We start from the raw sequence: 24,825 nt of genomic DNA, 5'->3' as shown, positions 1-24,825 counted from the left end.
TTTGCACCATAGAAAAGCTTGACCTGAGAAATGTCGGAGCCATATTTGGCACCCCCAGCTACTTACAGAGTGAGATATGAAGCTGCAAACATAAAATTTGCAAATTTTAAAACGGTCATATCTCCTAAACGGTAAGGAATTTTGCAAAATGATTCCAGATTCGTGTTTCTCACATCAAAAACCATAAGATCACAAAGTTTGAGCGATTTTTATTTTCACAAAAAATAAGAAAAACCATGGACTATACATCAGGTGTTTTTTTCGTGAAAAATGAAAACACGCTCATACTTTAGAATATGATAGTCCTTGAAGGAAAGAACAAGAATATGCCATTAGATTTGCAATATTCACATACGTCCAATAGCTATACAGATTTGAAGTCAAAAAAAATGTTGAAAGAAAGGTTATCGCTTGCAACGCAATAAAATAAAACATCAAACGTTGACAAAAAATATTCTATATTCTTGTTCAGTATAAAGGTCATCAATATTTACAAAAATCAGGGAATATTTCAACATAAATCAAGCTGACACTCTGACAAATAATATGAGTTTCTGTAGGTCTACTTGTAATCAACTTCAAATTACACAATACTGTTCAAAAATCTTCACATAAAATCCTACTCAAGCTCTCAATTAAACTGTTCATGAATCTTAACCTCTCACTCTTAAAGCTGTCAGGTCCGGTTGCACAAAAGCCGGTTAAATTTTAAATGTGATTAATCTCACGAGAACCAATCAGAGAAGGCCTTTTTGATAAGACGGCTTCTCTGATTAGTTCTCGTGAAATTAAACATGGTTAAAATTTAACCGGCTTTTGTGCAACCAGCACTCAGTATTATTTATAACACCGATACTTCTCGGACCACTTATGCCGACAGTTCAATATAAATATTACTATAGACTGGAATATGCCATGTACCTAGAATACTTACCTATATAGAATTCTATTACATTACCATATAGGCCTGGTTGCACAACAGGCGGTTAAATTTTAAATGTGATTAATCTCACGAGAACCAATCAGAGAAGGCGTTTTTGAAAAGACGGCTTATCTGATTGGTTCTCGGGAATTAATCACAGTTAAAATTTAACCGGCACATAGTATTTTTTGAACATTGCCACAGGGGCCTATTGTATGAGAAAATACAAACTAACAATATTAGGAGTCAGCTGGTTGTTAGAATAGAAAATTACAAAAACATCAGCTTGTAGTTTCTCATGCAACAGGGTGGTCAACAAAGCATTTTTCCGTCCAATAAAACCATGGAGAAAAAATAGCATATAATGCAATAATAGTTATTTGTATATCTAGAGTGAAAAGTACTGTTTTTCTCCCTGAGGGAAAATTTTGAAGCCCGAGGCGAAGCCGAGGGCAACAATTTTTCTGAGGGAGAAAAATACTTTTAAGCAATCTTTTCTCTATTATAAACCTTTTCTCAAACGAGTAAAAACCTATAAATTGAATCGTTTACTTGAATCCTTACTTGTTACAATATTTAGTAACCAATAATGATTAATTAATAAATGATGCTTAAAAATTGAAATAAATTGAAGATTGACAATGTAGTTGGTCCATTTTTACTCATAATTCTCACAATACCTAATAATCAATAATGATTGATTAATTAGGTTCTAATAATGGAATAATTCAGAGATTTACATTATAGTTGGTTCACTTTCATTCATAATTCTTACAATACTTGACAATCAATAATGATTGATTAATTAGGTTTTAATAATGGAATAATTTAGAGATTGACATTATAGTTGGTCCACTTTCACTCATAACTCTTACAATAATTGATAATCAATAATGATTAGGTTTTGATAATGGGATAATTTAGAGATTGACAATGTAGTTGGGATGTACAACGAGCAGTGGATCTTCCTCATCATGCTCTTCGCCTCTCAGACCGGTTTTAACCAGTTCAATAACGATATGGTCCTGAAAACAAACAATTCATTACATTATTAAATGAAAAATACTAAGAAATTGTCAAAAAATCACATATTTATTGATACTTGGAAAGACCGGTTTCGGTTGTCCCATTGTCAATCACTGATAAACTGATCATTACATTACCATCACATATGGAACAGCAATGTTCAACTCAAGACTGCTCACAATATTTTAAATTATGGATAGAAATACTTCTGGGCGATTACCTGCTGGTTCATCCCAAATTTTGTAATTAATGACTGTCGCTAAATTGAAAAATGAACATTTAAAATAGTAATTTTTATCAAACGAAAATCCAAATTAAATGCTGTAAATCACCTCGAAGACTTCTGCTACTGCAAATATTGACAACAGGGTGAACAGCTATAGTGAGGTCCACGTTATAATGGCAGTGTTTGATTAGCAATGGTTTTGCTATCCTTGTCTATCATTTAACAGAGCGGATAGCGCTATCACTTTCTCGGTTTGCTCTGTTGCCAGATCGTCTTTTAGCAATGGAGAATTGATAATTTATTTATTTATTTATACATCGATACATACAATATAATTCTCAATTATGAATGATTGGGGGAGGAACAACAGGCTTAAAGCCCAAAACTGTTCCTTTCCCAAATTTAGATAGAAATTGTCCAAAAATAAAATAACTTAGGTTATGTTTACACTTCATGATTTTTGTCCAATTTTGACAAATATTCCATCTTAATTATGAAAATACATTATGAAATTATTGAAAAATATAATTTCTTGCTTGATAAAATATAATTGATTATTCTAAACGAGAATAAACAGTTAATATTACATCAATAAGCCTGTATCAGCTACCGTCTATAGAAGGCATTGACAAGACTGAGGATCGGGAGCGTTGTTCTCCTATCTTTCTCCACTGCCACTGGACCTCACTATACATGGAAATTCTATTGGGGCTACTATTCAAAAAGTATTTGTCAGCCCGGGAATTTGAAATTGCCATTCATTTTATTAGAAGAACTCACTAGCTTGAAATGAATTATTGAGACATCTCTTGACCTCTCCTTATGTGATATAGTTTATGGCCACGTTCCCAACAGTTTGAGGCTTGTGCCTGGGTAATGAGATGATGAGATATGAGTGGACCTTCAGCTTTAGGTGGGCCGTCCACTGGAACCGATTTCGTCCGAACTAGCATCGGCCGAAAACTACCGAACTCGTCCGAACGATCCCCCGACAAAGAAAGCTATACATGCTCGTCCATTGCAACAGGTTCATACGGCCGTCTCCAGACGATCAAGTTTTCGATTCGAATTGAATGGGATTTTCCGCCTCTATCCGGCTGAAGTCGAGCTGAGACAACATCATCCTAACCTCAAAATTGTTTCACAGTCTTGTTTTTTGAACATTTGATCTGTTTTATAAAGTTTTAACTATGAACAATGAGAAATTGATGAGTTTGGTTCAAGAGCATGTTCCATTGTGGGATATGCGAGAAAAAAGATATCATCGTCGTGATGTTCAAAGGAATCTGTAGACAAAGATTACTGAACAAATAGGATCTGACTAAACGTAATGAATAATAATTTAGCTATGGACAATGAAAAGTTGATAAGTTTGTTTCAAGAGCATGTTCCATTGTGGGATATGCGAGACAAAAGATATCATCGTCGTGATGTTCAAAGGAATCTGTAGACAAAGATTACTGAACAAATAGGTAATATTATTGTAATGAATAACTTATGTAGTGGATATTTGTTTATTCAATTTTCAAAATCTCAATATAATCATTGTTTATGAAGAATTTTGGTGGCTATGATAGTAGTTAATTCAATATTCAATAGTTCAGCCAACTAATGAACTAGACTGACGTAAACGGTTCCAATGGACGACCATATTCTAACCTCAAAATTGTTTCACAGTCTTGTCTGTTTTTGTTTTTTGAACTTGTTCTATTTATTATATTTGTGAGTAAACACACACAGTAGAATGACTTTCCCTACTAACTAGCTTTGCCATTTCACTTTCTGGCAACCAGCCAACTACTGAACTAGACTGACGTAAACGGTTCCAATGAACGACATATTCGGCCGAATTAATGGCTGGCAGATTCGTCCGATCCAACGGCCGAACGGATCGGTTGAATACGGTTCCAATGGACGGTTACCCTTAGATAGGTTTCGAACCACCGGAAATCGTTTTTCAAATTAATTATTAATTAATAAATTATATTTAGAGGAGTTCGGCTCTAGAAGTGGCCACCCTTACAACAGGAGTAGCAGGTGCATGGAGCTTAAATTATTTTATCGATAGCTCATCAGCGCAACTACGACATCAGTAGCTTTCCTTGAAAAATATTAGTCAATAACTGTATTGAAATGAATGTGAGTGAATAAATAATAAATTAGAGATAAACTCACATGGAAAGCCAGCCTATTGAGAACGCATTCAACCAGATTTTTCTTCTGTAGCAGTTCTTCTTCAGAATCGATTTGATCCTGAATCTGCTCCAGATACCAGGCTACCACCTCGCTACGTCGCACACCTTCCGTTTCCTCTGAAAATTACAAAAATACATAGTTTTTATTCTAAAAATTATTATTCAATCATTGAAAAATACATTTTATTTATTTATTTATTCATTTATTTATTTATTAGAACAGTCACAAACACGATATTTGGAAAGAGAAACAGGCAATTGCCCAAAACTTCTTCAATTCCTTGATTTTGGCACATAAATAGTCCAAAGTGAGGTTAAGTTTAAAATTTCTGTTTTCACCAAAGATTAAAACTCAGAGAATACGTATTCGAGATATGACTGATGAATTTTGAATTTCGAAGGGTTGATAAGAGCCGGAAATAACACTAAACAATCCGAAAGTTTCAATAATATTGAAATAAACTAATATTTTCTTGACGATTAAAAAATAATTAATTATTTTAAAAGGGAATGAACATATAATAAATATGACATCAGATATACTGGTATATTATCCTATAATATAGAAGGCAGTGACAAGGTAGATAACCAGATACGCTGTTCTCCTACCTTTCTCCACTGCCATTATAACGTGGACTTCACTATAGAACTGTTTACCTACATTTGCAACATAATGTTCCGGATGCGCAAAAGCCTGTTGGATTCGAATCATGATTAAATGCCTCAGGAACAAATAAGAGAAGGTATTTTAGAGGAGGCTTCTCTGATTGGTTATCGTGAGATTTAATCACGGTTAAATTTAGCCGGATTTTGTGCAGGTGAGCCTCTGTATTTAAACCTGGGTAGAAATGAAGGCAATCCTTCACTCTGGGAGGCTTGAATAAAACTGTCTGAAAACTGGATAGTATAGATCTGACAGTCAAGTTTTTACAGTAAAATAAAGAGAAAAACTGGAGAATAATGTAAAAACTCAACTTTTTTAATACGAAAAAAGAATTGAAATCATATTTACCTCCTTCAGTAGCTGCCTCCAGCTCCTTCTTTCGCATATAGACGACCAGCATATCAGTCATCGCCTTGTAGTCTTCAAACGTGAGCGCCATCTTCTTTTTCTTGGCTTGCGACGACGCGGCGTCCTCTGATTGGTCGTCGTCTGCCCCCTCCCCGCCGCCATCCTGGTCGGTTTCCATGGCAACGGAGGCGTGGTCACCTGCGGCAGCCAATGACGGGTCGTCTTCAGTCTCCGCCTCCAGAACGATGTCTGGTTGCTCTACGCGAACTATGGACCGGTTCAGAAGGTTGTAAGCTTCTTTCACGTGGTGGGGCTGGACCTGGATTCAACAATAAAAATTTTGTTATCTTGGCGAGTCTGTTGCTTAAGCCGCCATTTTGTGACACCGTTGAGTGGGAGGAGACTGTATAACTGGGCCAATGACAGGCGCTCATGTCCTTGACCAATAGCAGTACTCGCCCACTAGTATAATATCTGCTGCTCTTGTATTTAGTTTTAGTTTATCAGAGATTGACAATGGTGTAACAACCGAAACCGGTCTTTCTAAGTATCGATAAATCTGTGGTTTTTGACAATTTCTTAGTATTTTTATTTGATATGAATAATTACCACAATATCGACTTCACAACTACACAAAAAGTAAAAAAAAAATGGAATTTGTTATAAAAAATAATATAGAAATTCAATTGAAATAATAACTGATGATCAACTGATTTATAGTGAGGTCCACGTTATAATGGCACTATTTGATCAAAATTGGCGTTGCTATCCTTCTCTATCATTAGACAAAGCAGATAGCGCTATCCTCTTCTAGCTCTGCAACGTTGCCAGATCGTCTAACAATGTAGAAATATAATTAACAAAATATTTCATATTATGAAATAATTGAAAAATACAATTTCTTGCTTAATAAAATATAATTGATAATTTTAAACGTGAATGAGCAGTTGATATTACATCAATAAACCTGTATCAGCTACCGTCTATAGAAGGTAACGGGTCTTTAGAGGATCGGCAACGTTGTTCTGCTATCTTTCTCCACTGCCATTATAACGTGGACATCGAGCAAATCTTTCATGGCAAATGAGCCGAAAATACGAGGTCTTTAGGCCACCCTGTATCTAGCACAAGGACATTTTACATGTAGAAATTGGTTCTTGACTTCTCTTATGTACACAAATAATATATTGAAAAATCAGAACTACAATATAATTTGCATGCACCAATGTATATAGTGACTGGATTGAGTAGGCTTTTTTGAAATGAGCACTTCTGTGATTGGTTCTTCTGGCATTTAATCACGGTTAAAATGCAACTGGCATTTGTGCAACCGAGTCAAACACATCAAGATGTACAACTGATTTACAGAACCTTCTCACTGAATGACAAAAACTTCAACTAATTGGGTGATTAATTCAACAAAATATGAGGAAAATAGTTATTTGTATATCTAGAGTGAAAAGTGCTGTTTTTTCTCCCTGAGGGAAAAATTTGAAGCCCAAGGCTAAGCCGAGGGCAACAATTTTCCTGAGGGAGAAAAACATTTTCCACTCGTGATATACACATTTTTCCTCCACCTACATTTTTATAAAAACTGCAAATAAAATAATTTTTAAAAACGTACGTGACCAAACAATGTGTTACAACATAATCTTAAAAGTAAACAGAAACAGCTGGCTTGTAATCACAGTTCTCCGCCGACAGCGCTATCTGTCGGCTAAAATTGTAACAACAATGGCCGCCACGACTACAGCTATGATGAAGTTCCCGTTTCAAATTTGATTAGTTAATAAGGAATATTCGTTGGCTGGTATTTTGAATAGCATGGAATATAAAAAAATATTATACATTATTTTAGTATAGTGATATGAAGTTTGTAATAATTTTAGCATACAAACATATATTTCATATGTTGATCAAATCTGGTTGAGGTTTTGAATTTAGTTGGCTCAATGACTGACTACTCTATATGCTTCCTCATCTGAGCTTAGACCTTCTAACCTATTACAATGTACGTTTTTAAAATAGAGATGCTTCCCATGTTATTTAAATGGAGTCACTTTTCCTCCCTAGGGAGTTTTTCTTTTTTTTACTACCGAGAGCGAAAAAGTGACACTTTAGTATTATGTTTCAGGGAGTAAAGTAAGTACTTTAGATAGTAGGTGGAGGAAAACGTTTTTCCTATTACTGGTAATTTTATAAATGAAAATATAAATGTTTACTGACCTCATCAAGACATTCGAGCTTGGCAAAAGCTTCCGACAAACGGATCAAACTCTCCAGCTGCCTGACTGTGATGCGGTACATGGCCTTGGAACTGAAATTCGCGTCACGCATCCTAAGTTTGGTGTACATTTTCACCAGCAGTTCTCCTGCTTCCTGTACAAAAAATACACAAATTACAATAGAAATATAATACACATGATACAATAAATAGCCATAAAATAATACAGATGGTACAATAAATAGCCATAAAACTACATAGCATAAGAAAAAAAGAAATACAGCCATTTCTTTAAATACATTAAAATATTTAATTTCAATCAGCCCATATTGTATACAAGACTTCCTCAACTGATTATTGTGAATTGTGAATTATTTATATTGTGACACTATTTATATTCTATGAACACAATGATAAATAAAGAACTATTTGGTTTGATTTGATCTCTAGCATCATGAACCAGCGTAATGCGGCATCCACACGTTGGCCCAATGATGACCAGCACCAGTGTGTGGATGAGTGATTTGCCAACGCTGGCCTTCATTGCAGGCTGGGCCAGCGACTAGTCCAACATGTGGACTATAGTGAGGTCCCCGTTATAATGGCAGTGGAGAAAGATAGGAGAAGAACGTTGCTGATCCTCTGTCTTGTCAATGCCGGTAGACGGTATAGACGTTATAGACGGTAGCTGATACCGGTTTATTGATGTAATATTAACTGTTCATTCTCGTTTAAAATAATCAATTATATTTTATCAAGCAAAATATTATATATATATATATATTCAATGATTTCATAATGAATTTTCCCAATTAAGATGAAATATTTTGTTAATTTAAATTGTTAAAAGACGATGGGCAACAGAGCAAATCAAGGAAGAGATAATGCTATCCGCTTTGTTGAATGATAGACAAGGATAGCAACATCAAAGTTAATCAAATACTGTCATTATAACGTGAACCTCACTATAGGATCAGTCAGCTGATCAGCCAAGTTGAAAACATGTATGGTAGCTAAAACTTGAAAGAGAAATTTTGAGAATAGTTATCATGCAATAGTTATCTTGCCAAGGGATCTTCAATAGATGTCCGGGATCCTAGATTTCTTTATCTATATTGAGGTCCACGTTATAATGGAAGTGGAGAAAGATACAAGAACAACGTTGCTGATTGTCTGTCTTCTATAGAGGTAAGCTGATACAGGTTTATGGATGTAATATTAACTGTTCATTCATGTTTAAAATGATCAATTATTATATTTTATCAAGCAAGAAATTATATTTTTCAATGATTTCATAATGAATTTTCATAATTGAGATTAAATATTTAGTTAATATTATATTTCTACATTGTTAAAAGACGATCTGGCAACAGAGCAAAGCACGAAAGAGATAGCGCTATCTGCTTTGTCGAATGATAGACAAGGATAGTGTGCCGAGCACTATTTTTAATTCAGGCCTTTTCCCAAGTTATAATAGTAAATTTAATACGCAATAGGCTAGAGCCATTATTGTGAGTTAGCGAAATAAATTATTTTCTCTCTCTATTATGAACGACCATGACTTTGAGTTTCCCATGATAGATATTTAAAAATTGTGGCTCCGAGTCGTCGAGGAATGTAGATTATGGAATTATCTCTAAAGCTTAGCCTTCCTGTCGCGACATAGAGTGCGATAAGTTGGAAAACAGCAAGCAATGAAATTATAACAAACTACCGATTTTGCAGTTACTATTTGGTCTTAAGGCTCTAGAAGCCACGCGACGATTGGTCAAATTGATTCCCTTCGCCCAATAGGAGACCTGTTTCTAAATACAGTAGTGGGGCTATTCCCCAGCCGAGAGACCAGATTACATTTCGGAGGACACTTTGCTAGGAGCACTACGAGAGTAAAGATGTAGTCATTATGTTTCGCCCTTTTTGGGCAGGTTTACAAGTTTATATCATTACTTAATGTAGGAGCTAGTTTTATTTTTATTGAAGTTTAAATTTTCTAGTAGTGCCATGTCCTGAAAAGTTTAATTGTGTTTCTTCATCATGTACGAATAATTGTTTCTTCAAATAACCGCTAAGGTACGTAAAATAATTGAATGAAAAAGACTAAGAAATTGTCAAAAAACCACTGATTTATTGATAATTAGAAAGACCGGTTTCGGTTATTACACCATTGTCAATCTCTGATAAACTGAAACCGAAACCGGTCTTTCTAATTATCAATAAATCAGTGGTTTTTTGACAATTTCTTAGTCTTTTTCATTCAATATGAATAATTACCACAATATCAACTTCTCAACTACACAAAAATACGTAAAATAAGGTTAAAATATAATTTAGGGAATTTAATTGATTGAAACTTCCATAAGAGTATTGTATTAACAAAGCCTGTTATTTTTCAAGTTAATAATATTGATTGAGAATAATCCTTTTGATTTTATTAGTGATGGAAGATAATTATAAATTTTTTTTTCTAAAGAAGTATAGAAATTTTTCAGTTACGTTACATTTGAGTTATTGTTTCTGGAGATATATTATCGTAGAGTATTGCTGAAAGTCAGGAAGATAGCCTTTAAATTGGAATGAAATTTTTAAGATTATGTTCATATTGAGTTTAAGACTCAATTTTATATTTTTCTGACTGTGTTTTCTCATGGCGTTAAGGCTTTTAACTGAACGCTAATTTATTAAATTATAACAGAACTTTTGAATTATTTGTGAAGAAAGATCCATTAATTCTGATACAAAGAATCAGTAGTTTAAAGATAAAAATCTATATAAAATGTGGATTCAAATAGAATGAGAGAATTTAATTAATTGTAATCAATAGATAACTCCTGTTTTAGCTTTTGATGAATTGTAGGAAGAGTTGGAAATTAATGCTGTAATACATTTATTTACAGCGGTTCATGTGTGTCCCCAAACCAACTTCATGTACCACCCCTTTGGTTCCGCAACTTTACGTAACACCGCTTCAAGACACCCGTTCAGACGACAGGTCTAGGGACGTAAGAGGACGTCGCCGTCAAGCCAAATTCAACCGGTAAAAGTTCACCGCCAAAAACAAGGTACTGTAACCCCGACGATAAAGCAACGTACAGACCAACGAAAGTGCAGTGTAGTGAAACAAAGGTTCATTCGAGAATGTCAATCGAAAGTGGGGATTCAAAATTATTATGAAATGGGTTATATGGGTTACTATCGACGAAATTTGGGTTCAACGGGCTTTTCTTTCTTGAGTAATTTCATGTTGAAATTAATTTGTTATTGTATGACTGATATTGTTTGGTTTTGTGACGTATTGCTGTCTAAACAAGGGATAGTAATGCGCCCCCAAATCAGATGAAGAATGTCAACAAAGTAACATGAAATTGTTGTTTCTGTTGTTCGATTTTAGTTGCCAATGTTTATTGAAGCTGTTTGTATTTTTCAATTATTTCAAATTGTACTGTTATTCTATAGTAGAAACCTATTAAATCAGGCATGGCAAGATTAATTGAAGTTTTCTTGACTCTAGCCCGTTCACCTGCATGAATTAGGTATAGACTCAGCTATTTTCTAGATGTGTCGGCCTATTTCTAAATTCTAAATTTTATTCAAAATTATCTTCTTTATCATCTTTTAAAAAGGTCAGGCACAATAGCAATACCAGTGTTAATCAAACACTGCCATTATAACGTGGACCTCACTATAGGCAGCTGACAGCTTAATCTGGACCTACAGCTTGTATAAAATAAGTTTAGTTATTTTAGCCATGGCTTTCATTGGCGGAGATCCTTTCGGATATAATAAAAAAGGGTGAATAAGTGTTGTGAAAATACCTACCTTTCCCATACAAGGCTTGAAATGTCTGGCGAATGTGATGTAGCGCAGAACTTCGTCCTGTGTGTAGGCAATATCAGCGTGACGTTCGTTGTTACTGTGGAGGGAGATGATTTTCTCGGCTATCGCAAAGTCTACTGTCTGAAAAGGAAAAATATAGATGAACTGTTAAGAATAGTTTGATGTTTTTTTGGGTTTGAAGAGTTTTAATATTTTAGAACCTTTAATTTAAAATTGAATTTGAGAAGGAAAACACAAATGAATTCTAATGAATGATTAGAACAGCCAAATATTAATGGTTTTTGTAGAATTTCATAATAGAAGATAAAACTTGAATTTAAAATGGTCGGTTCCAAATAAATAAAATGGCTGAAACTTTACACTATTTTCTCTTTATTTTATTTTGTGTTCAATTTTCTAGTTTTCCGAAATTCAATTTAAACGTAGACTACGACTACGCCCCGTTTCGGAAAGCCAATTTTCTGACTCCAGCTGTTTAAAGTTTGGAACTTAGCTAAATCCCGAGATCGGAAACCGGCCCTTATTCCTTTAATACCAACTAATACCTTTACTATCAGGTGGATCGTTATTTCACATTCATTATAGAAATGAGAAAATAAAGATTTATTTTGTTGTAACTATATACTGCGACTACGCCCCGTTTTCGAAAGCCAATTTGACTCCAGCTGTTCAAAATCTATAACTTGGCTAAATCCCGAGCTCGGAAACCGGCCTTAAACGATGGAGTTATATGAGGAATATAAATTGTAAATATTTAATAGATATTGCTTGGCTGACCTCGTTACACTCGTCGACAATGACAAAGAATAGATCGAATCGAGACATGATGGGTGCCGACAGTGCGATGTTCTGCTGTAGCGACTTGGCACGGTCGTAGCGTCCACCCACTGGGTTGGCGGCCGCCAGAATCGAGGTCCGCGCATTCAGTGTCGCTCGAACTCCTGCCTAAAATACCAACAAGAAAGTTAACATTCAATCATCGATATTCTAGTCGACATTTTTTAGACACAAAATTCTGTGTGATTGAATCAAGTTATCATCTTTACTTATCATTACAAGTTATCATAATAGTAAGATCCAGGTTATAATGGCAGTTGAGAAATATAGGAGAACATAGGGCCGGTTCATGAGCTCGGGATTTCCTAGTCCGAAATCTGTAGTTCATTCTCCCTATAGGAGAATAACCCTATAGGCCTAGCACTGTATGCCTAGCCCTATAGGCTAGGCACACACCAGTTAGTCAAGATAAGACATAATCAGACACAATACTTCACATAGTTGGATAAGAAGACATGTCTCATTGCAATGACTAATCAGTGTGTGCTGCGTCATAAGAAACTATGTGAAGTATTGTGTCTGATGATATCTTGTCTTGTCTTGACTAGCTGGTGTGTGCATAGCCTTATCGATTCTCTGCCTTGCCACTGCCTTCTATACTAGCTGATACCGGTACATTCGATGTAATATCAACTGTCCATTCTTGTTTGAGATAATCAATCATATTTTATTTGTCAAGGAAATTCATTCACCAGTAATATCACATAATAAATTTTCGTAATTTGAGATTAGACATTTGTTAATAAATTTATACATCTACATTGTTAGGTAGCGATATGGCAAAGTTGCATAGCTAGAAGGGGATAGCGCTATCTGCTTTGTCGAATGATAGACGAGGATAGCAACCCCAATTTTAATCAAATACTGTCATTATAACGTGGACCTCACGAGTACAGAGTTTCTCTCATCAGAATGATGAAAACCATCAGCCGGTGTGACTTCTCCGGAAATCACTAAAGTGAGGTCCACTTTATAATGACAGTGTTTGATTAGTAATGGTATTACTATCCTTGTCCATCATTCAACAAAGCGTATAGCGCTATTTCTTTCTCGCCTTGCTCTATTGCCAGATTGTCTTTCAATAATGTAGAATTAACAAAATATTACATCTTAATTATGAAAATTCATTATGAAATTATTGAAAAATATAATTTCTTGTTTAATAAAATATAATTGATTATTTCAAACGAGAATGGACAGTTAAAAAACCAATGTCTTGGCATCGGGCAAAGTTTCAATCGACATCACTGTCAACAGACCTAAAAGACCTCACATAAAATTGATAACAATATGGCGACTCTTGGCTTTTGGCGAGATTTCTCACCATATTTAGCGATTTGGAGGTTATAAAAAACTTAAAGTAACATAGGGAGAGAAATAGTTATTTGTATATCTAGAGTGAAAAGTACGACTTTTTCTCCCTGTGGGAAAAAGTTTGAAGCCCGAGGCGAAGCCGAGGGCAGCAATTTTCCTGAGGGAGAAAAAGTATTTTTCGCTCGTGATGTACACAACATTTATCCTCCATCTACATTTTTTTATAGAAACTGCAAATAAAATCATTCTAAAAACTTACGTATTGGTGACAATGATTCCTAACAACATAACCTAAATCTGAAACCTAAAAACCGGTCGTCTGATTGGCACTGCCGATTAGTCTATCGGCAAAAGTTGTAACAATTATATCAGCTGGGCAGCTACCAAAAATGGCTGACTCCAGATCACGCGGTTCAGATTTGAATTGCAGATCAAAAATATTTGTTGGCTGGTATTTTGAATAGAATAAAATATTTTAAAAATTGTATAAATTTTTATCGTCTACTAATATTAAGAATATAATAATTATCATACAAACATATATTTCATGAGTTGATCAAATTTCTGGTTGTGGTATTGAATTCAGTTGACTCAATGACAGACACCTCTATTATGCTATCTCATCTGAGCTTAGACCTTCTAACCTATTACAATGTAAGTTTCAAAATAGAGATGCTCCCCATGTTATTTAAATGGAGTCACTTTTACTCCCTAGGGAGTTTTTTTGTTTTTTACTACCGAGAGCGAAAAAGTGACACTTTAGTATTAGGTTTCAGAGAGTAAAGTAAGTACTTTAGACAGTAGATGGAGGAAAAAATGATTTTCTTAAATACAGATAGTTTTTCGTAAACATCTTTATAAAAAAGCTATCACAACCTCTAAAATGCATTTGGCGGGAGTAGATATTGGATTTAACAGCACGACTCCGGGCACATAACTTGACTGACCGTTTTTAGCTATTGGAGACATAAATAAGCTCTTTCTGACGACTGTGCAACGAAATCATGTGTCTTATTGGGCGTTTTTAGTTTTATGGGAGCTATAGTCAACTTTATGGGAGCTATAGTCAACAACGAAAAGTGGAGTTATGGCTTCAGAAATAAGTTGAATGCCTAATTTTAACTTTATGTGACGACTCTGCAACCGGGCATAAGTTGAGGACTTGGCAGATACTCGATTGAAACGGAGAAATGTCAGCTGTTCGTTTAAACCCCCGTATGAAACACATTATAATAAATGCAACCATATCCTCAAGTAAACGTGGTTTAGCGTTAAACGTAGTGTTAGCATATAGCCCTTGGCTATAGTGTTAGCGTATGGCTTTTGTTGGTGGGGAGTCCCTTGCGGGAAGGTCCCACCGCCTGAATATATCATTTAAGCCGTCAATGGGCCTTACGACTGTCATACTTCAGCCGGGACCATCCGATAACTACACCCAACCTTACCTGTTTTAGCGCCTCATACCTTTGCAATGGGGACGAACTCATCGCAGCAACAAAAAGTAACACAGGCAATGTTGCTACCTTCACTCACCTTGGCAATGGAGATGGTCTGCTGCTCCATAGCCTCGTGAATGGCCACCTGGTCTCGCTGGTCCATCTTGTCGAATTCATCAATGCAACACACGCCGTTGTCTGCCAACATCAGTGCACCGGCTTCAATCACAAAGTCAAAAGATTCCTCGTCCTTCACCACAGCCGCTGTCAATCCAGCGGCCGATGATGCCTTGCCCGAAGTGTAGATGGCTCGCGGACACATGTCTGCCACCTGACAACCAAAAAGGTTTCAATGAAACCAACCAACAAAATAGAAACTTAGAACATAAAATGAATGGTAAATATCTTCCTGAAGCAGCCTGCATACAGTAAGGCTCAACTCACACTTACGCGACTCAGATCGAGTTTGGTAAAGAGTTAGTGAGGAGGATATTTTTAATATTCTTCCCGAAGAATGGACATTGATATGTCCAAAGCTCCGCCAATTTATGTAGATGCATAACAATATAATTATTATCTATAGTTATTATATTACAAATTGCTTTTTCATATCATATACAGTTCAATAATTATTTTGTTAGTCTATATCATGTAAATTCATCTATAATTTTGCTGTATTGTAAGCTATTGTATATAAGTGTATAAGACAGTATATATTGTAATCTACATAAATAAAGTACTCAATCAATCAATCGAGAAGAGACTCAACTCTAGTCGAGAGCATGTGTTTCCAAATGGTGACACTAACACCAGTCGATTCTAGCATAGAGAAACAATAGCATTAGTAGATATCCCATGGTATAGGACGTTTATGTCGCAACTTTTACTGTTATCTCAAGCTGATAGTCCACGTAGCTCTTTTCTGTGAAGCTTTATGACGCTGGTAGACTCTCATATTGTGCCGTCCATACACTCCTACCCGGTCAAAACAGTAAAAAGCGACAGTGATCGGCTTGACATAACAGTAAAAGTTGCGACATAAATTCTCTATACCATGGGATATCTACTTACGCTATTGTTTCTCTATGATTCTAGTCTCCGCGACGTCACCATTTGAAAACACATCCTCTTGAGTCTCTTCTCGATCTGAGTCGCGTAAGTGTGAGTTTAGCCTAAAGCTGCGTACACATATACGCTCTTCCAACCCGCACCGAGCACGCTCCTCCCTCGTACCGCCCTCGTTCCTCCATCGAACCACAGTCGCGCCGCCCACGCACCCATCATGAACGTTACGGAAGATGTTAGATCTTCTCGCGTTCCCCGGTCGAACCACTGTTACTCCCCGGTCGATCATCAATCGCTCTGCTGGAGTGACGTTCGGTTGCGGAGCAGAGCGAAAGTCTGTACGCACCTTAACAGTAGCTTCAACTAAGCGTCCGCTATAGTGTGGTCCACGTTATAATGGCAGTGTGAGATTAGCAATGGTATTGCTATCCTTGTCTATCATTCAACAAAGCGGATAGCGCTCTCTTTCTCGCTTTACTTTGTTGCCAGATCGTCTTTTTACAATGTAGAATTAATAATTAATTAACAAAATATTTCATCTTAATTATGTAAATTCATGATGAAATTATTAAAAAATATAATTGATTATTTTAAACGAGAATGAACAGTTAATATTACATTAATAAACCTGTATCAGCTACCGTCTACGTCTATAGAAGGCATTGACAAGACAGAGGATCGGCAACACTGTTCTTCAATCGTTCGCCACTGCCATTATAACGTGGGCCTCACTATAGAATGTAACAGTACATTCTATAATATCTGGTACAGTAATACTATAGTTCCATAAAGAAAAACCCAAGAGACCAGAGATGGGTGAAACTCCAGGCACAAATGTGGGTCAAGAGGCTGAGTAGAGGGTGGCCGGGCGCCCTAGAGGCGACTTGGCCACCCCTTCCTCAGCGGTAGGACCTTCAAAGTAGGCCAGGAGTGGAACTCACATAGGTCACGAGGACTAATCAGTCTGAAGAGACTGCCAAGCATATCACACTGGATTGCAACAAGCAACCGGGTGATGAATGGGATGTTAGCATGGGGAAAACTCCTGGTTCATGTAAATAACACAGGTATTGGTTTGCCTAACTAACATACTACTTGGGAACACAATAAGCTTCGGTTGACGTGTGGGGTTCATTTAACTTTTGGATCCTTGAATCCGTCCCTTAAAAAACAATAAACACTAGTTCCCAAGAATTTTAGTAAATTAGCCCAATACATCGGACCAAACACAAATTAAGGTTTTATCAATTTTATTTTATTGTTTTAATCGGTCCATTTGGGTACTAGTAAGGGGAATCTATGGTTTCCCACCAAAATTTCTGAAGGCATAACTTTTGACAGCTTGAAAACCAGGAGTTTTTCGTACATTCTTCATTTTGTTTTCTTCACGATATCTCCAAAACCAATTGATCAATCAATATTTTTATTCTATACTTTTTTTGAAGAGCATTGAAGCATCTTGAAGGCATTGACAAGACAGAGTATCGGCAACGTTGTTCTCCTATCTTTCCCCACTGCCATTATAACGTGTACCTCACTATAGTAATGTGATTGGTGACATACCTGTTTGAGGAATTGTGACTTGGCACAGCTGGGATCGCCAACAATACAACAGTTGATGTCACCGCGGAGTGTTGTTCCTTCCCCTGTCACTTTCGGCACACCACCGAACAACATCAGAGTCACTCCTGTAAATTAACAACAAAACAATTGCTCAATCACCAACTGAATATTCACAAAATCAACTTGAAACACGACAAACTAACAATTCAATTACTTGTGGTTCTGTAGACCTCACGCAGTTTACTCATCCACAAGTATCTGATGTCACCTGTTTGAAATGTTAACAAACTCAGTTCACGTTTGAATTTGTATTCCATATGATAATTCATCCAGTTCCGTGATAATCTTCCCATCAGATAAACATATTTCTTAAATATTTGAAAATTAATTTTTTTTTCAATCAAAAATATTATAATTAAATAAATATTATAATATTATAATTTCTATATATTATAATATTATAGTATATTTAATATATTTATTATATATATTTAATATATTATAATATTATAATTTCTTCAGCATTAATTGATTCATTTAATTATTAATCACCTATTAAATTTGTTTTTCCAAATGTGAGAATATTGATACAGATGGGCACGCATAATAATACCATGAATGAAAAACAAAATATTGTAACCATAGACATTGTTTCTCCAGTCATCTGTGTAATGAATTCAATGAATAATCTATGATTTGTAATAATTCTATAGTCTAATAAATCCTATCTTCAGATTAGATGATATATATAGTGATATCAGAGTATGGAGGAACTCCTTTTCTTTTCATATTATCCTTAAAATGCAAAATTTCAAAAAACCTTGTGTATACATCGACGCGCAGTTGAAAAAGGAATATTCCTGCCAAATCTCATCGAATTCTATCAACGCGTTTGGCCGTTACATACATATAGACAGACAAACGAAAATCCGAGTTAAAACATAGACCTCACTAAGTTCGGCTAATCATCTATTTGGTTTTTAAACCTTTGCACGTTGGCTGCTCAATAAAATATATGGAATGTCTCTTAAAGTGAGGCCCACGTTATAATAGCAGTGCAGAAAGATAGGGGAACAGTGTCGCTGATTCTTTGCCTTGCCACTGCCTTCATATGCTAAGCTTTTGAACCTCTGCACGTTGGCTACTGAATACAAAATATAGAATATCTCTTATAGTGAGGTCAACGTTATAATGGCAGTGTAGCATTGACAATACTGTTGCTGTCCTTTTCTATCATACAACAAAACAGATAGCGCTATCTCTCTCTAGCTTTGCAATATTGTCTGGTTTCCACAATATTTTATTTCTACTTTTGACAGTGACTGTACAAAAGTAGACAAACAATCTCAGCCGCCATTTTTTCTTCATTCTATCAAAATACTTTGGTACACAAGTCGTATAATTGACTTAAAATGTATTTTTGAAACAATTAAATAATTTTTAGACATTACCGTATGAGAATCACAAATTAAAATACATGAAATGACATTTTAAAAGTTGATAACTAACCATCCTAGACTTCATCCATGCTTCAGTTAGCCTACACGTATGGGTTGGACCTACTCGTACCTGTATAAATAATATTGAAAGGTTATTTCAGAATTATTTCCATTGAAATAATTCTGAAATAATACTTATTTTTAATAGGATTTCTATTATTTTTAGAAGAAATTAGAATAGAATACCTACACAATAACTTAATTTCTGTCGTTTTGAAATTCAGATTGGTGTATCACAGCTTTTTAAATTAGTCGCCATTTCAGGTTTGTATAACAATAAAATCTGATCTCAGTTATGGAACCAAATTTTTGAATCAAATCATGAAAAAAATATATTCTTGATTAATTTGACATTAAATTGATTATTTTATCAAGGAAATGATAATTATTATTAGATCAAATTTAATGGGATGAATTGAGTAACAGCTGTGTACACTCAATGGCAAAATGGAGAGACTTGGCAACGTTTTTCTCCTATCTTTCTTCACTGCCATTATAACGTGGACCTCACTATAGGAGAACAGCGTTCCACTGCCTTCTAAAGAGGAAAAGAGGATAGATGATACCAACTGTTCATTCTTGAGATAATCAATTGTAATTTATTCTTCAAGAAAATAAATTTTCCAATTATTTCTTAATTTTCATAATTGAGAAATTTTATGGCAACCTTGTAGAGCTCGAAAAGGATAGCGTTATCTGCTTTGTCGAATGATAGACAAGGATAGCAACACCAATGTTAATTAAATATTGTCATTATAACGTGGACCTCACTAGTTCTTTTTTGTAAAGCTATGTGACGCTGGTAGTCTCTCATACTGCGCTCTCACTCTCACCAGGCCAAAACACAGTTGACGGATCTCAAATGATGTCGAACTGACAATAGTTGACAGTAATCGGCTTGATATAACAATTGAAAATTTTCAACATGAACGCCTTATACCAAGGGATATCTTCTTATGCTATCTCTATGATAAAGACAGGTTTAGTTACCTTTCTTGACCTGATCGTTGCCATGTATGGAAGGGAAAAGACTGTTGATAAGGTTGTTGTAGAGATTTTTGTCGCGGTTCATCTCGAATATCTTTGACCATTCGGCATCGCTCATGTTATGACGCATCACCTCTGGCGTCACATTGGTTAGCAACATTTCCACACCCATGCCTCCGAACTACAATCCAAACAAATAAAATGCAATATTAAATTAATACACCACATAAAATAAATTTAAATACACCACAAATAATTGTACAGGATTGTGCAGAGGAAACGCATGTTTTTCGAACAGCCAGTACTCGTCAACGGGAGAGGGTATTGCCCTGGAACGAATGTTGGCAGACGACCCATACCATAGAGAAACAATAGCATAAGTAGATATCCCATGGTATAGGTTGTTTATGTCGCAACTTTTACTGTTATCTCAAGCTGATAGTCCACGTAATTCTTTCCTGTGAAGCTGGTAATCTCTCATATTGTGCTGTTCATACACTCTTACCCGGTCAAAACAGTAAAATTCGACAATAATCGGCTTGAGATAACAGTAAACATTGCGACATAAACGCCCTATAGCATGGGATATCTACTTACGCTATTGTTTCCCTATGCCCATACTTTGCCATTTCAGTTGCTATGAGCGTTGGAACGTACAACATCGTGTGTTCGCTGTTAAGCAGTTTTTTTAGAAACAATGAATCTGTAGTCACAGTGCAATGCTTTTCCGTCAATATTTTAGAGGCGAGGTGCAATTCCCGATCGAAATACTGTACTCCGATGGGTTGCAGCGTTTAGGAGTACTAGTTCTGTGATGAAAAAGAAACCACCTGGTCTTCCCCGTTCCCCGGAAAGTATAGACCGAGTCAGAACGGCAGTTGTTACTAGTCCTAGACGATCGACTCGACGACACTGACTCGGTCTACATTTTCAGGAGTACCAACTGAACGGGAAAGACCGTTCAATGAACTGCTATTCTCAAACTTAACCTCACTTTGGACTATTTATGTGCCAAAATCAAGGAATTGAAGAAGTTTTGGGCAATTGCCTGTTTCTCTTTCCAAATATCGTGTTTGTGACTGTTCTAATAAATAAATAAATAAATAAATTGTAATTTTCAGCAACTCTGTCAACACGAATACTTATTTTTGTAAGGAATCTTCATTTCTCTGAATTATCACCAAGTCATCCGCATACATAATTGAATTCACAAAACTGGATTCACATAATGGAATTTTCATTTAATAATAATTAAAATCTAATTTGCAACTCACCCTGGGATTTGTAGGCGTGACACTGCACGCCAAGAAGGCCATCCTATACTTCAGGTCCCTGACTCCGAGTGCCTTGAGGCCCCTTATGCCTTCATTGTTGCCGTCACCCGTCTTATGGTGGGCTCCGCTCTCGGCCCGGGCACCCGGCAGTGACAGGGCACTCACGTCCGGCACCACTATCACTGTGCCTGTGAAGTCGAACCTATCTCCGGCCTGGACAGACTCCACTATCTCTTCGCGGAGGATTATCTCCACACTGCAAATAGATAACCAACGAATTATACTCTTGGGGCCGTTTGCAGTCAAATCTTAAACTCGATTCAATCAGCTATAGTGGCTTAAACTCAAAATGAAACACATTCTAACAAACTGGACTAGATACGGATTTAATCCAGTTTAAAATGAAATTTAGTTTAAACTTTCATTGTGCAAATGGCCCTTAATAATATGAAGAAGGAGAGATCATTTCAGGAATGAAGATATTAGGAAAGAATTGAATATCTGCAGCATGAATGAAAGAGTTACTGAGAATCTGCATCAATGGAGGGAGCATGTTCAAGGAATGTCAGCTGAGAAAATACCATTTAAAGTCTATGATTATCAGACAGTAGACAAAAGAGATGTTGGCAGACCATGCAATTGGTGACAATAATAGTTTTTTTTATGTTTATTTGAAGGAAGAAGAAGAAGATTATATGAAGAATAAGAGAGGACCCCCACACACTTCGAACATCAGCAATTGCACTTAGTTTATCGGCTGCAGAATACGCAGCTCCAGTATGGTCCGCTTCTGCTCATACAAATAAAAGTTGACACAGCGGTGAATGAGACTGCAAGAATCATTACTGGATGCTTGAAACCTACTCCAATTGATAAAGTGTACCCTCTAGCAGGAATAGCACCTCCCGCTATAAGGAGAAAAGTGGCTGGTGATGTGGAAAGATCTAAGCAGGAAACTGACCCTCGTCACCCTCTTCACTACCATCAGATACAAGCAAAACGCCTCAAGTCAAGGAAGAGCTTCATGGCTAGGACCCATCTACTGCAGACAACTCCTACAGCAGCCGTCTTGAACTATGGAAAGAGAAGGCCCATGTCACGGTATCTGAGACATTACCGACTGGAGGAAACCTTACATACAGTGTATGGAAATCACTAAACCGACTGCGGGTGGGAGTAGCAAACTGCAAATCAAACATGATGAAGTGGGGGTACCTGGAAGGAAATATGGACCTAAACTGCAGATGCGGAGAAATCCAAGACCAAAAACATCTATACTGCTGCCCTCTCATGGACCAACCCTGCACTAATGAAGACCTAACTTTAGCATCTGACAATGCCGTGGCGGCAGCTATTTTTTGGAAGTGTTGACCGGACTCGGAAAGTAAGAAAGTAAGTATAAGAGAGGAGAAAAAGTCGAAGACTGGAGAAGAAGTGAAAGAAGAGGGTGATAGGAAGAGGAGCAGAGAACAAGTGGACGTGAAGAAGAAGAAGAGGGAAGAAGAAGGCAACAGGAGGAGTAGAAGACAGAAGAAGGAGGAGAAGAAGGCAGGAGGACAAGAAGAGTGGAAGAAGAAGATAAGGAGTAGTAGAATTAGAAGACAGGAGGAAAAGAACAAGTGGAGGAAGTCTGAAGAAGATAGGAGCAGGAGAAGAAGATTGATTGATTGATTGAGTACTTTATTTATGTAGATTACAATATATACTGTCTTATACACTTATATACAATAGCTTACAATACAGCAAAATTATAGATGAATTTACATGATATAGACTAAGAAAATAATTATTGAACTGTATATGATATGAAAAAGCAATTTGTAATATAATAACTATAGATAATAATTATATTGTTATGCATCTACATAAATTGGCGGAGCTTTGGACATATCAATGTCCATTCTTCGGAAAGAATATTAAAAATATCCTCCCCACTAACTCTCTACCAAAACGTTAATTTCATTATTTAAACTAAGGATTTATTTATTAATGGAAATATTGTAAAAGTTTTAATCAATATGAATATTTAAGAGAAAAAAAACAGAAAATTGATAAAGTAAAATAATTATATAATGAATTATAAAATGAAGTAGGCTGAAAGTAGATCAGGGTAATCAACTTTCAGTAATATACAGCAGTATGCAGTGGATAATTGAAATAACATGAGTTTATATAATATATATATAAAATTCGTTCTATAACAGGTTTAAAGCCTTGTATTTGTGGGATGGGTGGGGGATGGTTGTCATGTGATCGTTCTAGGGCCGGACAGTTTCAGTCATTTGTTCCAAAAGATGTTTTTTTAAAGTCAGGATGAAGCTCGCTCGGCTCTCGATGGACCTGATAGAAACAGGAAGTGCATTCCATGTACGACAGGCACTGACTAAGAAGGATTTTGTGAAAATAATAGTTCGATGATTGGGTATCCTTAAAGTACTTTCTCCGGTTCTAGTATGTGAAGCATCTATCCTCCTACCTTCAGAGACAAATTTGAAATCATCTTTAAAATAGTTCGGATTACCGTATTTCAAGATATCTCTAACAAGCTTGACTATTCGAAAAAGCCTTTGATTGGGAAGCTTCAATGTTGAACTAGCAATGTGGGCTGGGGTGATATGATCATGGCGTTGGAGAGAGTAGACGAAACGTAGACAATAATTTTGGCAACGCTGTAGTTTATCATTCAGAGTGACTTGCATATCGTTAAGAACAGAATTACAATACATTAAATGTGGGAAGATGAGAGATTGAACCAATAATAATTTAATGTTTCTAGGGAGAATATCGTGCATTTTCTTCAATGCATGCATGGCTGAAGAAGAAGACAGAAAAAGGAGAAGGAGAAAAAAAGAAAAATAACACAGGACGAAAAGAATAAGAAGAAATACAGGAAGAGGACGAGAAGGTGGTGGGGAAAAGTATATTTATCACAGCATCAATTTCAACTTCGAATTCTGTAATTTGATGACAAGTATTTAAAAAAAAATGAATTTTTGGGCTAGTTGAAAATCCTTTCTATAGTATTGAGGAGTTCTTTGAAAATACAGATGTAATTTTTTTAGGTTTGTGTAAGAAGACCTGTACCACTTTTCCAATTTATTATTTTATATTATCATGTACACAGATTTAAATGTGTAATGTTCTATCTTTGCCCTATGTTGACGTTCTCGATACATGTATTTGTTAATGGCAAAAAAATATTTGATTTATCTAAATAAGCATTATTATTAAATAATACTAGACAGAATAGGACACTGACCTTCTAGGAATACATCCACGAGGGAGTTCGGCCTGAGTCTCTTGGATTCTGACTTTCTGGAAGTCAACGAACGTCGACTTGTCAATGTCCAGCATAAACCTGCGTCTATTACTGCACACTGGATTTCTGCATATAGTCGGCTGAGTGAACTG

At 36.0% G+C, this 24,825-nt stretch overlaps 2 protein-coding genes across 2 annotated transcripts in view; one reads left to right on the top strand and one right to left on the bottom strand.

The window, feature by feature from the left end:
* Positions 1-24,825, top strand: part of LOC111046565 (endoplasmic reticulum resident protein 44) — a 63,216-nt gene that overhangs the window by 22,772 nt on the left and 15,619 nt on the right. The gene's annotated exons all lie outside the window — the stretch shown is intronic.
* On the bottom strand, positions 438-24,825 carry LOC120353305 (DNA replication licensing factor Mcm6-like). The gene is made up of 11 exons (XM_039436509.1): positions 24,674-24,825; positions 21,415-21,670; positions 20,144-20,321; positions 17,655-17,779; positions 15,124-15,357; positions 12,217-12,384; positions 11,422-11,559; positions 7,608-7,760; positions 5,382-5,700; positions 4,350-4,486; positions 438-1,947 (listed from the first exon to the last, which is right to left on the bottom strand). Exons 1-11 carry the CDS (start codon positions 24,766-24,768, stop codon positions 1,843-1,845), a joined length of 1,908 nt encoding a protein of 635 aa, XP_039292443.1. The 5' UTR covers positions 24,769-24,825; the 3' UTR covers positions 438-1,842.

Source organism: Nilaparvata lugens, chromosome 10 (genome assembly GCF_014356525.2).
Source record: "Nilaparvata lugens isolate BPH chromosome 10, ASM1435652v1, whole genome shotgun sequence".
In the NCBI taxonomy this organism is placed as follows: Eukaryota; Metazoa; Arthropoda; class Insecta; order Hemiptera; family Delphacidae; genus Nilaparvata; species Nilaparvata lugens.
The sequence above is the reverse complement of the archived record's forward strand: the minus strand, read 5'-3'. Positions and strand labels throughout refer to the sequence as shown.